Genomic DNA, 12653 nt, shown 5'->3' on the forward strand with positions numbered 1-12653 from the left:
TGAAGATCATAGATTATGGTTCGTCGACATAAAATTATATATTTTTGACACTTCACCTAATCTGCCGGAGGTGAGATCGACTGAGAAGTCCAAGTTGCGATTATTTGTCTGCGTCACGAAGTCTTCCTTCAATCACAGAAGTTTGGCCTTCAGTTGTTTATTTTGAGTACTGTTGGTTTTTGCCGTATCGCACTAAGCCCTCCGTTAAAAAAATTGAAGTTGTAGATTGTGATTTTATTGCGGTTCCGCTGATTTTAGCTGTTTTTTTTTTTAAGTACTGTTGTCGGAAATGAGACTAAAGAATCTGCTATGTTCCGAAACTTCACGTTTTATTTTATAAAATCAACTTAATCTCCCGCTCTCTCTCACCGTTCTCTGTCCCACGCTCTGGTCTCTCTCAATTTTAATATATAATATGATCCTATTGTTCAATCATCTGTCACTTATCGCAAAAAATCAACCGGAAATCAATTAACGCTGAATAATCTCTCACACTGTTTCTAAATTATTGTAGGATTTATTGCACTTTTGGGTGGATTTGTCCTATTTTACCCTGTTTATGACAAATTCACACAATGATTAAATCGAAAATGGGGCTAAAGGTGGCTATGGCAAGTCAATAGGATAGAATCCACCTAAAGGATGAATTTCACAGAATTTATCCCGTTTTTCTAGAATTCATTGGAAAAAAAATGGAAAATCGGGTTTTGCTTTGCATCCCTCCCCAAGTTGGGAAGTGACACGCAGAAGACACTGTGCGATTATCGGAGGCGAAAGAAAGAGTGGAGTCCAAGTATATGTTTAAAGCTATATATTTAATGAGCAGAGCAGCTCACAAGAGCAGGGCCTGAGGTCAACTGAACTGTTGCATAATCACATTAGGATATTTATAAGTCGAGCGCGGTTGGTAGGTAAGAGGATTAAGGGCTAATCCCACATCCCCCTTTCTAGACATTTCGATACTGTAAGAATGTCTCTGTGCAAAGTCTTCTAATAATGGAAAGCGAGTCTATTAAGTAATTTGATCATGAAACTAATAGCAAATGTTCATTCAGTCCTAATCAAAACCTAATCTCTTGGGCGGGTTGACCTTTCTTCCGGAACGAGTAGCGGTTCCAGGAACGGGAACTGGAATGGAAGACTTTTGGGCAGACATAAAAGCTTCGTTCTTCTCTGCCGGAATAGGTGGCTGATCCTTGGAAGTTTCGGGAGGATCAGGTGGAGGGCTTTCCGTTGTGTACTTTGCTTCTTTAGGATTTGGATTGAGTTGACGTCTGTTTCTTCTAACAGTTGCGTTGCTGTCAGTGTCGAGGTAGTAGGAACGTGGCTGTGGTGTTTTGGATACTACTACCGCGTTCTCTTTGCGATCAGGGATGTAAACACAATCGCCTGGCGACAGATTACTGAGCTCTTTAACTGCATGTCGTCGGTTGTACTCTTTCATTTGCTCGGTCTTAATCTTGGCTTCCTTTTCACGCAATGTCGTTAACTCTGGCCATTGCGGTGTTAGTTTAGACGGAGTAGTTGGAAGGGTGATGCGTAGTCGCCGTCCCATGCATAGTTCGGCTGGGCTGAATCCGTTTTCCAGTGGAGTAGCTCTGTAAGCGAGTAGTGCTTCATACGGATCGTCAGATTTGGTAAGGAGGTTTTTAGTTGTTTGCACCATGCGTTCAGCTTCTCCGTTGCTTTGTGGGTATTTTGGACTGCTTGTAATGTGTGTGAATCCCCATTTTTCTGCAAATTTGGCGAATTCCGCTGAGGAATACTGCGGTCCGTTATCGGAGATCACGGTTTCTGGAATTCCATGGCGCGCGAAAATCGCTTTTAGGTGATTGATTACTTCTTGAGAGGTGGCTTTTCGAAGTACGCCAATCTCGCAATACCGCGAGAAGTAATCTACCACGAGGACAAATTCCTGTCCTTTCCATTCGAATAGATCGGTTCCTACTTTTTGGAATGGACGCTCAGGTAACTGTGTAGGAATCATGGGCTCTGCACGATTAGTTTTCGTCTTGATACAAGTAGGGCATTCCCTGACAAGATCTTCTATCTGCTTGCTGAGATTCGGCCACCAGACACCACTTTTCGCTCTTTCACGGCATTTCTGGATGCCTTGATGACCTGTGTGTATCTTGTCTAATACATCGAGTCTTAACACTGAGGGAATTATGACTCTGTCGTCTTTCATTAGGATTCCCTGCTGAACTGTGATTTCTGCCCTGTACTGCCAGTACGGTTGGAGTGAACAATTCAAGTGATGTTTCTCTGGCCAGCCTTCACTGCATAACAGCTTAAGCTTTGAACAGACTTCGTCTTCGTCCTGATGAAGGCGTATTTCTTGCAAGCGGCGCTCTGTAGTTGGCAGGCATTCTACTATGTGTGAGACATAGAGGTTTAAATCTTCGTTAAGTTTCTTCTCGTCTTTCGTGAGACTTCGGTGAAGTGGTGCTCTTGATAAGGTATCAGCTGTGGTGAGGTCTTTTCCGGGTACATGGACTATTTGGTACGAGTAGCGCATAAGTCGCATCCGGAACCTTTGAATACGTGGTGGCATGTCCTGGAGACATTTTGATCCTAGTAACGGCACCAACGGTTTGTGATCCGTTTCGATAAGGAACTCTTTACCGAGGACAAAGTCGGCAAACTTTTCACAAGCCCAAGTAGTTGCGAGTGCTTCTTTCTCTATCTGAGCGTATCTTTGTTCAGTAGACGTCATAGAGCGCGAAGCGTAGGCGATTGGCTTCTTTGAGTCATCTTCTTGGACTTGTAAGAGGACTGCTCCTAATCCATACGACGACGCGTCTGCAGATATAATAGTTTCTTTATTGGAGCAGTAATGAGCGAGAACTGGCGCTTGAGTCATTTCTTTCTTCAAGCGAGTGAAAGATTCTTCTTGAGCTTGACTCCAGTGCCATTCGTTCTTGCTTGAAAGAAGATCGCGAAGAGGCATAGTCTTCTCCGACAGATTTTCGATGAACTTTTGTTGGTGGTTGATCATTCCCAGGAATCTCCGTAGTTCTGCAACATTTTGCGGTTTCTCCATCTTTTCAATAGCTGCAGTCTTGTCTGGATCGGGGCCTATTCCTTGAGCGCTGAGACTATGGCCCGCGAACTTCAATTGTTTCCTTGAAAATTCGCACTTCTCTGGGTTCAAGGTGATTCTTGCTCTGATCAATCTTGTTAAAACTGCGTCAAGTCGTTCATCATGTTGTTTTTGCGTCTTTCCATGCACGAGGATGTCATCCATAATGCATATGACTCCTTCTAAACCTTCCAGCTCGTTTAGCATTCTCTTTTGGAATCGTTCTGGTGCTGATTTCAAACCGAAGGGGAGTCGCTGAAAACAATATCTGCCAAAGGGAGTCAGAAATGTGGTCAGGAGTTGAGAGTTTTCTGCTAGCTTCTCCTGCCAAAAACCGGAATTTGCGTCAATTTTTGTGAACACTGTGGACTCTCCAATTTCACCTAGCAAGGCTTCAATCTTTGGAAGTGGATACGTTTCACGGCAAACGTTTTCATTGAGCTTTGTCAGATCCACACATATTCGGATTTTCCCGTTTGGTTTAGGTACTGTCACCATTCCAGCGCACCAATTTGTAGGCTTGTCAACCTTTCTGATTACTCCCAACTTCTCCATTCGGGCAAGCTCTTCTTTTACTTTGCTTTTCATTGGTAATGGAACACGTCGTGGGGTCATGATGGCAAACGGTTGAGCGTCTGACTTCAACTTGATTTCATATTCTCCCTCAAGTTCTCCCAGTCCATGGAACAGTTGAGGATATTTCGCTTTAATACTTTCTTCGTAGCTTTGACTTTGGATTTCATTGATTCGAGCCAATAGATTTAGCTTTTGAATCGCTGGCTGCCCCAGAAGAGGCTCTTTTAGGCCTTTAACAACGTAAATATCTTCGGTCACGCACTTTTCTCCCAGGGATAAAGTGTCACGAATTGTCCCTATTACACAGAGACCCTTGTGATCCGCTCCAAAGAGTCTTTTGGAGGTGTAATGTAGTTTTCCTAAGTTGCATTGGCGAAAGACTTCTTCAGGAATAACTGTGACATCTGCGCCGGTATCAATCTTGAAATTTACTTCGGAGTTTCCTATCGATAGATTTGTACGCCATTTCTCCGATGTTTCGATTGTGTTGACGACTTCGTTGACGGTCATTACAGAGATATCATCTTCTTCCGAATCATCATTAACTCTATGGACTTGTTTTGAGGATTTGCAGACCTTGGAATAATGACCCTTTTTGTTGCATGCATTGCAGGTAGCATCTTTGGCTGGGCAACGCTGAGGAGGGTGACCTGGCTGAGCTCCACATCTGTAACACGATGTTTTCTTTGCTTTCGAAGAAACTCCATAATGCTTGGGTTTTGGACTTCGACGTTTGTTTTCTGGAACTTTCCTGTCATGTATTGCCGATATGTCAGCGGCACTTGAGGGGTTTTGAAGAATTTGATCATGATGTTTCGTGATTTCGGCGGATTTAACTTCTTTAATTACCTGATCCAGAGTTAAGTTGTCATTTGCCATCAATCGACGCCTGAGATGAGAATCACGCAAACCAGCAATTATTTGAGTGTGCACCATTTGGTCACGAAGGTCCCCAAAAGAGCAGAGGTCGGCTCTTCTCTGAAGATCTTCAATTAAGGTGAGGACAGATTCTTTGTCTTGCTGAAAGCGTCTTACGAACTGTGTTCTCTCGAAGACTAAAGCAACTTTTCCTTTAAAATGATCTTTGAATTTTTGTTTGACATTCGCGTACTGGATATCTTCACCTGACAGTTTGAAACTATCATAGATGTCGGCGGCATTATTTCCCATTACGTAAATAAGCGTATTGATGCGCACTTTATCTGACAGCTCATCACGTTCCGTAGCTGCTTCAAATAACTCGTAGCGCTTTATCCAGTGGTCCCAATCGTCTGTTTTGGGATCAAACTTAGCCGGAGGAGGAATATTGAAATTTGCTGCGGCCATTTTTACGCTTCCACTTTGTGGGTTATCCGTCTGTAGTGAAGCCGTTGAAGAACTCGGTTTCACTGGGTCTGTGGGTGGTGACGTGACTGGCGTGCTTGATTCCTCGAATTTTTCTTCGTTTGGATCTTGAGCGTTTGAATTCATTCACGCGATGTGAAATGAGGTCGGAAACAACTTTCTTTTCCGCTACTTCTTGTTCCTGCTGTAGGATCCCACTTCTGACACCATGTGCGATTATCGGAGGCGAAAGAAAGAGTGGAGTCCAAGTATATGTTTAAAGCTATATATTTAATGAGCAGAGCAGCTCACAAGAGCAGGGCCTGAGGTCAACTGAACTGTTGCATAATCACATTAGGATATTTATAAGTCGAGCGCGGTTGGTAGGTAAGAGGATTAAGGGCTAATCCCACAGACACGATCACAACGCACTTTGATTGGAAGAAGTAAAACTGCATTCTATTGGTTATAATGTGTGAGGACATAACCACAACGGAAGACACGACTGCAACGCTACACATACTTCGTCCACCATTTTAAAAATTTCTCTTCTAGCTAGGTAGCCTCTCCTCCTGTTTTCCGAGTTGGAATACAATACATTTTCCCGGGTTTTTTAAAAAAATGTCGGATGACAGAAAGAACTGTCAGCATGAATATGCAAAAGTAGTTGAGTTCAGTAAACCGGAGCTTATACCCCGTTCATACCAAAGCTTAAACATGTTTAAAATTTGTTTGATAAACAGATTTAATAATGATATGCAACTAAATTTTTGGAGACGAAACCAATTTTCGCCCTGGAAATACCCTATCCATTGCAAAAAGAATGGCGTAGAATTATCACTGAGGACCCTCTAAGAAAACCTCACAAGTTTTCCCTGGCCTACAGCTTGTGTTAGATTACGATGCTCCGTTGGAAGGAGCAATTAGGGACCATGCATTGCGGTAATTATAAATTCATTCTCCGCATGCTAGGTTTAAATGGAGCAACAGCTAACTATGCACGTGCATGGTGTTAAATCCAAAAGGATGATAGATGGAAAACAGATCAGCATGTTAGTTATTTCAATTCAAAGCCACTTTCAAGGTCTTTACAAGAATTGAAAGAAATGTCCAAAAAATCAAAGGATGATTATGGCTGTTGTAAGGAACCCCTTCTGGACATTGAATTGGATCATATAATTGTTGATGAACTTCACCTCCTTTTAAGAATAACTGATAAGTGTTAACTGCCAATTTAATAAAAGAAGTTAATGATTGGGATATTGAGGAGAGTATTGGAAACCTGATCAACAAACAGGCACACCTAAATAGGTAATAAGTTCATTCACAGTAGAAGGTCTTGTGGAATGTCTTTTGATGTCTGGGAAAGAAAAATGCAAATGGCAAAGAAAGTTCTGTTCACGAATGGATAAGTCTCATAAGAAATGATAAGAAAACAATGCTGTATCACCTTCCAGAGAAAATGAATGATTTCTTGAGGCCTAAAACTGCTGAAAAGATCATAAAAATACAGGTGTACTTTGCAGCCCTGTAAAAAATCTCAGTAATTGGCAACCGAATACCAGCCCCACAGAGTTTTGGTTGAAAGCAAAACAATAGGTGAGTGATTTCATTTCTCTCAAAGGATTAAGGGAAGGTTAAGAGTGAAAGAGAGTTACCCAATATCTTCATGTTATGGTTTCCCATATATCCCATGGTTTTTCCAAATGTACCAAGTAGTAACAACATTTACAGGGCAAGGAGTTGAAAGGAACATTGATGGGTCCACTGTTTTCTGGAAATTCAACAAGTGGGACTCTATTAGAGATGTTCTTCATCAAGAGTCATGCTAATGGCACTTAAGAAAAAGGGAATGGGAGCCCAAATCCTATCAGAAACAAACTAGAGTACTGGGAAGAGGACATATTCCGAAAAAGAAAAAACTGTACCGTCTGAAATTGCTACACCTCTATCTAATCTGCAAAGTGGTACTGTTGCATCTCAAACTCACTCTGCTGTGCCTTTGAGCTCAGTTGACTTTACAAAAATGACAGTTCCTCAGCTTAAAGAAGAATTAAAGGAAAGAGGAAGCAAAGACATTGCTAAGAAAACAAAGCATTAGCTTGTAAGCTTACTGAAGAGCATTACTGACAAAGAAAACCAGTCAGCCTCTGTTTAAAAATACATGACATTGTCATTAGATGCAGATTGTAAAGTGGCATAGCATATAGCATTTGGCCTGCTGCAGGTGTAATAGCTGTACCTGTTGTAATAATGGCCTGTTAATATCCTGATAGGTGCAGATAAACTCAACAGGTTTCTTTAATCTACACCAGCGCCATGTTACAGTACCATGATTCTCTTCGCACCGATAAATCCATATAACAGTAACGAAATGTCTATAGACTACACCCGTCCCACTTTATAAGATAGTCAATCTGAGAAATCAAAATTATTCATTTTACTGCAAAACTCAAACGTTCTTTAAATCTTAAAATAAATAAAATAAAATAAAATCAAGGGAACTTCATGTGTTCTTCATAATGATGAATGAGCTGGGATTCATTGCTCAATTCCTCCTGACAAATCCAACAAATAAATGTTTCATCATGCTGTCCAGAGTGCAATTTTTCATGTCTTTGTAGTGTTCCCTTCTGAGTAAACCACTTGTCACAAGCTTTGCACTGGTATGGCTTCTCTCCAGTGTGGGATCTTTCATGTTTATGTAGATTTCTTTTATGACTAAACCACTTGTCACAGCTTTTACACTGGTATGGCTTCTCTCCAGTGTGGGATCTTTCATGTAATGTTAGATGACCCTTTTGTGCAAACCCTTTGTCACAAGTTTTGCACTGGTATGGCTTCTCTCCAGTGTGGGATCTTTCATGTAATGTTAGATCACCCTTTTGTGCAAACCACTTGTCACAAGTTTTGCACTGGTATGGCTTCTCTCCAGTGTGGAATCTTTCATGTACTGTCAGATCACCCTTTTGTGCAAACCACTTGTCACAAGTTTTGCACTGGTATGGCTTCTCTCCAGTGTGGGATCTCATATGTGCTTTTAGAGTTTCTTTTCGTGTAAACCACTTATCACATGTCTTACACTGGTATGGTTTCTCTCCATTGTGGGATCTTTCATGTCTATGTAGATTTCTTTTATGACTAAACCACTTGTCACAGCTTTTACACTGGTATGGCTTCTCTCCAGTGTGGGATCTTTCATGTACTGTTAGATGACTCTTTCGTGCAAACCCTTTGTCACAAGTTTTGCACTGGTATGGCTTCTCTCCAGTGTGGGATCTTTCGTGTACTGTTAGATGAATTTTTTGTGCAAACCCTTTGTCACAAGTTTTGCACTGGTATGGCTTCTCTCCAGTGTGGGATCTTTCATGTCTATGTAGATTTCTTTTATGACTAAACCACTTTTCACAGCTTTTACACTGGTATGGCTTCTTTCCAGTGTGGGATCTTTCATGTACTGTTAGATGACTCTTTCGTGCAAACCCTTTGTCACAAGTTTTGCACTGGTATGGCTTCTCTCCAGTGTGGGATCTTTCGTGTACTGTTAGATGAATTTTTTGTGCAAACCCTTTGTCACAAGTTTTGCACTGGTATGGCTTCTCTCCAGTGTGGGATCTTTCATGTAATGTTAGATCACCCTTTTGTGCAAACCCTTTGTCACAAGTTTTGCACTGGTATGGCTTCTCTCCAGTGTGGGATCTTTCATGTATATGTAGATTTCTTTTTTGACTAAACCACTTGTCACAGCTTTTACACTGGTATGGCTTCTCTCCAGTGTGGGATCTTTCATGTAATGTTAGATGACCCTTTTGTGCAAACCCTTTGTCACAAGTTTTGCACTGGTATGGCTTCTCTCCAGTGTGGGATCTTTCGTGTACTGTTAGATTACTTTTTTGTGCAAACCACTTGTCACAAGCTTTGCACTGGTATGGTTTCTCTCCATTGTGGGATCTTTCATGTCTATGTAGATTTCTTTTATGACTAAACCACTTGTCACAGCTTTTACACTGGTATGGCTTCTCTCCAGTGTGGGATCTTTCATGTACTGTTAGATCACCCTTTTGTGCAAACCCTTTGTCACAAGTTTTGCACTGGTATGGCTTCTCTCCAGTGTGGGATCTTTCATGTATATGTAGATTTCTTTTTTGACTAAACCACTTGTCACAGCTTTTACACTGGTATGGCTTCTCTCCAGTGTGGGATCTTTCATGTAATGTTAGATGACCCTTTTGTGCAAACCCTTTGTCACAAGTTTTGCACTGGTATGGCTTCTCTCCAGTGTGGGATCTTTCGTGTACTGTTAGATTACTTTTTTGTGCAAACCACTTGTCACAAGCTTTGCACTGGTTTGGCTTCTCTCCAGTGTGGGATCTTTCGTGTACTGTGAGATGACTTTTTTGTGCAAACCACTTGTCACAAGTTTTGCACTGGTATGGCTTCTCTCCAGTGTGGGATCTTTCGTGTACTGTTAGATGACTTTTTTGTGCAAACCACTTGTCACAAGTTTTGCACTGGTATGGCTTCTCTCCAGTGTGGAATCTTTCATGTACTGTTAGATCACCCTTTTGTGCAAAGCACTTGTCACAAGTTTTGCACTGGTATGGCTTCTCTCCAGTGTGGGATCTTTCGTGTAATGTTAGATGACTCTTTTGTGCAAACCACTTGTCACAAGTTTTGCACTGGTATGGCTTCTCTCCAGTGTGGGATCTCATATGTGCTTTTAGAGTTTCTTTTCGTGTAAACCACTTATCACATGTCTTACACTGGTATGGTTTCTCTCCAGTGTGGGATCTTTCATGTCTATGTAGATTTCTTTTATCACTAAACCCCTTATCACAGCTTTTACACTGGGATGGCTTCTCTCCTGTGTGGGATCTTTCATGTACTGTTAGATGACCCTTTTGTGCAAACCCTCTGTCACAAGTTTTGCACTGGTATGGCTTCTCTCCAGTGTGGGATCCTTCATGTCTATGTCGATTTCTTTTATCACTAAACCATTTGTCACAGCTTTTACACTGGTATGGCTTCTCTCCAGTGTGGGATCTCTCATGAACCTCTAGATCTCTTTGTCTATGAAAGCACTTGTCACAGGTTTTGCACTGGTATGGCTTTCCTCTAGTGTGAGATCTCTCATGTCTTTGTAGATTTCCTTTTTTTACAAAATACTGGTTACAAGTTTTGCACTGATATGGCTTTTTCCCAGAAGTGGACATTTTTTTTTTGCCATGCAAAGTGTTCTAAAATGGAAGCATACAAAAAAAAAAGAGATTTACTCAACCAGATGCACATATTTGACAGGGTTTCAGAAGCAATATCTTAAGTTTGAATAAACAAAGAAATTGGATGGTGAGTTTGGTAAAATATGTTTCAAACAGTAATACTCTTCCAGGAAAGGAAGTTCTACTATAACAATTGTCACTAACAAAGGGATTCACAGACAGTGCAATTTCTGGCAAAAGCCCTGAAAGAAAAACCTTCACATGAGTAAGGACCTACAAAGAGAAGTGCATTTCCAACAAGTCCCTTTACATAGCCTCACACAACCAGTTCACACAATCTACATGTTGTCCTTGTGATGTTAAACTTTAATCTATAGTTGTCACTGTGTGAAAAATTTATTCAATGAACTTGTCTAAATGGAAGTCACTCCACCTGTCACTATCAAGTGGAGCAACCCAAAGTACAAAAACTGGACAAAAGAAATTTCCAGTGGACACTACAAAAGAGATTCCCAATAGACTTTGATAGAGAATCCAGTTAAAAGGTAAGACAATGATAAAAATCGCAAAAAAAGGAGTTTAACACCTCATGCGGCTACTGATATAGCACAATTTGTATAAAGTATCAAAAAGAATTCAAGATTGTCTAATGATACTAGAAGGTAGTGTTGCACAAGATTTGTCTCTGGTGCAGAAAGCCAACTGCACCCCACATATTTACAAGTACCCTGTTCCACAAGTGAAAGATGATTCAAGAATATACTGATTACAATAATATTAATAATATTAAACATAATAATGTTAACAACAGTAATAGTTACGATAATTTATATCTGCTAGCTCAAAAAGCTCACTGTTCCTCTATCAGTCTATCTTCTAGGCCCAAATAATGATTAAACTATGCTCCTTTTGTTTTTATTCTGTTGATTAAAATTAATATTCCCTTTTCCACATGCTAAACTCAAGGTATCTTAGTTAAGACATCGCTTCCCTTCTCAAATTTGGCGGCTCTTTTGGGTATAAATTGCTGATTGAAATGGTAAAATGCTCCCTCTTCAAATAAATAAAATTAGGCTTCAGAGCTTGTATGACTAAGAGATCACCTTTCCAGATATTTATGCCATGAACAGTCTTGTCATCAAATACGTGCCTGAGACAACAGTGTAAAATTATTTTCAGAGATTTTATCATCATGTGTAGTGTCACGGCAAGGACTAAAAAAAAACCTTTACTTTCCAATCTACTGGGCATAATTTCCTAATCCAAGCACTAAAATGCTTTCTCTTGATAGAAAGTAAATTCCTCTATGTGCCCCAATCACACCTTTTAAGATATTTCTGCAAGGAAAAGCTTAGATTTTTTACGCACCATACTGAGATGATTTTAAGATGTTTATCGTCTTCTTTAGTGCTCTGAAATAAACAATCAGTAGCACCAGGAAACTACTAACTCACTGACTCATTTCAACGACATGTGTGGCTTCGCCTCCTATATGAGGTATTAGCCATAAAAATAAAAAAAATTAACTTCTTTCATCAACACTCCTACATCCAATCCTCTCAATGAGTATAAACGTTTCCTAACTGTATAATTTTACCTGTTTTTAATCTTCAAGTTATTGGTCTTTCACTCGAAGTAAAGCCATAACTTTCAGGGTTGAAAATAATTCTTCAGCTTTTAGCGTGAATTTGTAGGCTTTTGTCAAGGCTCATTGTTTTCTTAACTGTCAATAATAAATGAGCAGTCAGCACATGTCTTCAACACTCAACATGATTTATTAACAGTACTGAAAGGAATAATTACCTTAAATTGCTTAAAATAATTTCAGCATCAGAATCTTTATTTTGATCAACATGTTTTGTGGCAGCAATTCCTTTTCTAAGAAAACGTTGCAAACGGCTCAATTTTTCGGTGTTTCTTCAAGCGTGAAATATACAATTTCGTCGAGACAAACTGTCGCGCTTCTCCATGGGAAATCCGTACTGTACAGTACCGACTTTAATTTGAACGTGTAAGAAGGCTTTGCAAACGATATTGAACAGGATTTTGCAGAAAATAAATCTTGATTAAAGGTAGTATGTAAGTGCAGAAACGTAAATACGATAATGTGACGGTGTTTACACAAACTTGCATGTTTCACGCTCCAACAAATACGTGGAAAGCTGAATACTGTAAACAAAAATACTCCCTGTAGCACGCTTCGAATTTCGAAACTTTATACTCGTTTACGTTTCCGAAAAGCTTTAAGCGCATTTCTTGGCTGCTTAATTGCCTAACATGAAAAGTTCATCATAGCATGACAGCGACTTTTACTTCAGTTGGACGATCAGTAAGCGTAATATTTTGCTATGAAATTCTAGTTCTTCGGTGAAAAATCGCTGATAAGTGCGCTAAAAGTTGCGGCTGCCGCCGGCAGCCGGCTGTTATTTTGAACCTTGCTTTCATCAAAGTAC

The 12653-nt window shown here is 40.3% G+C and overlaps 1 protein-coding gene across 1 annotated transcript; it reads right to left on the reverse strand.

Moving 5' to 3' along the window:
* Positions 1–7399: 7399 nt before the first annotated feature.
* Positions 7400–9787, reverse strand: LOC149051093 (uncharacterized). The gene has a single exon (XM_089196288.1). It carries the CDS (start codon positions 9691–9693, stop codon positions 7477–7479), a length of 2217 nt encoding a protein of 738 aa, XP_089052414.1. The 5' UTR covers positions 9694–9787; the 3' UTR covers positions 7400–7476.
* Between the last annotated feature and the right edge of the window lie 2866 nt (positions 9788–12653).

The sequence above is a fragment of the Pocillopora damicornis genome, chromosome 2, assembly GCF_964200805.1.
Source record: "Pocillopora damicornis chromosome 2, jaPocDami1.2, whole genome shotgun sequence".
Lineage (NCBI taxonomy): Eukaryota > Metazoa > Cnidaria > Anthozoa > Scleractinia > Pocilloporidae > Pocillopora > Pocillopora damicornis.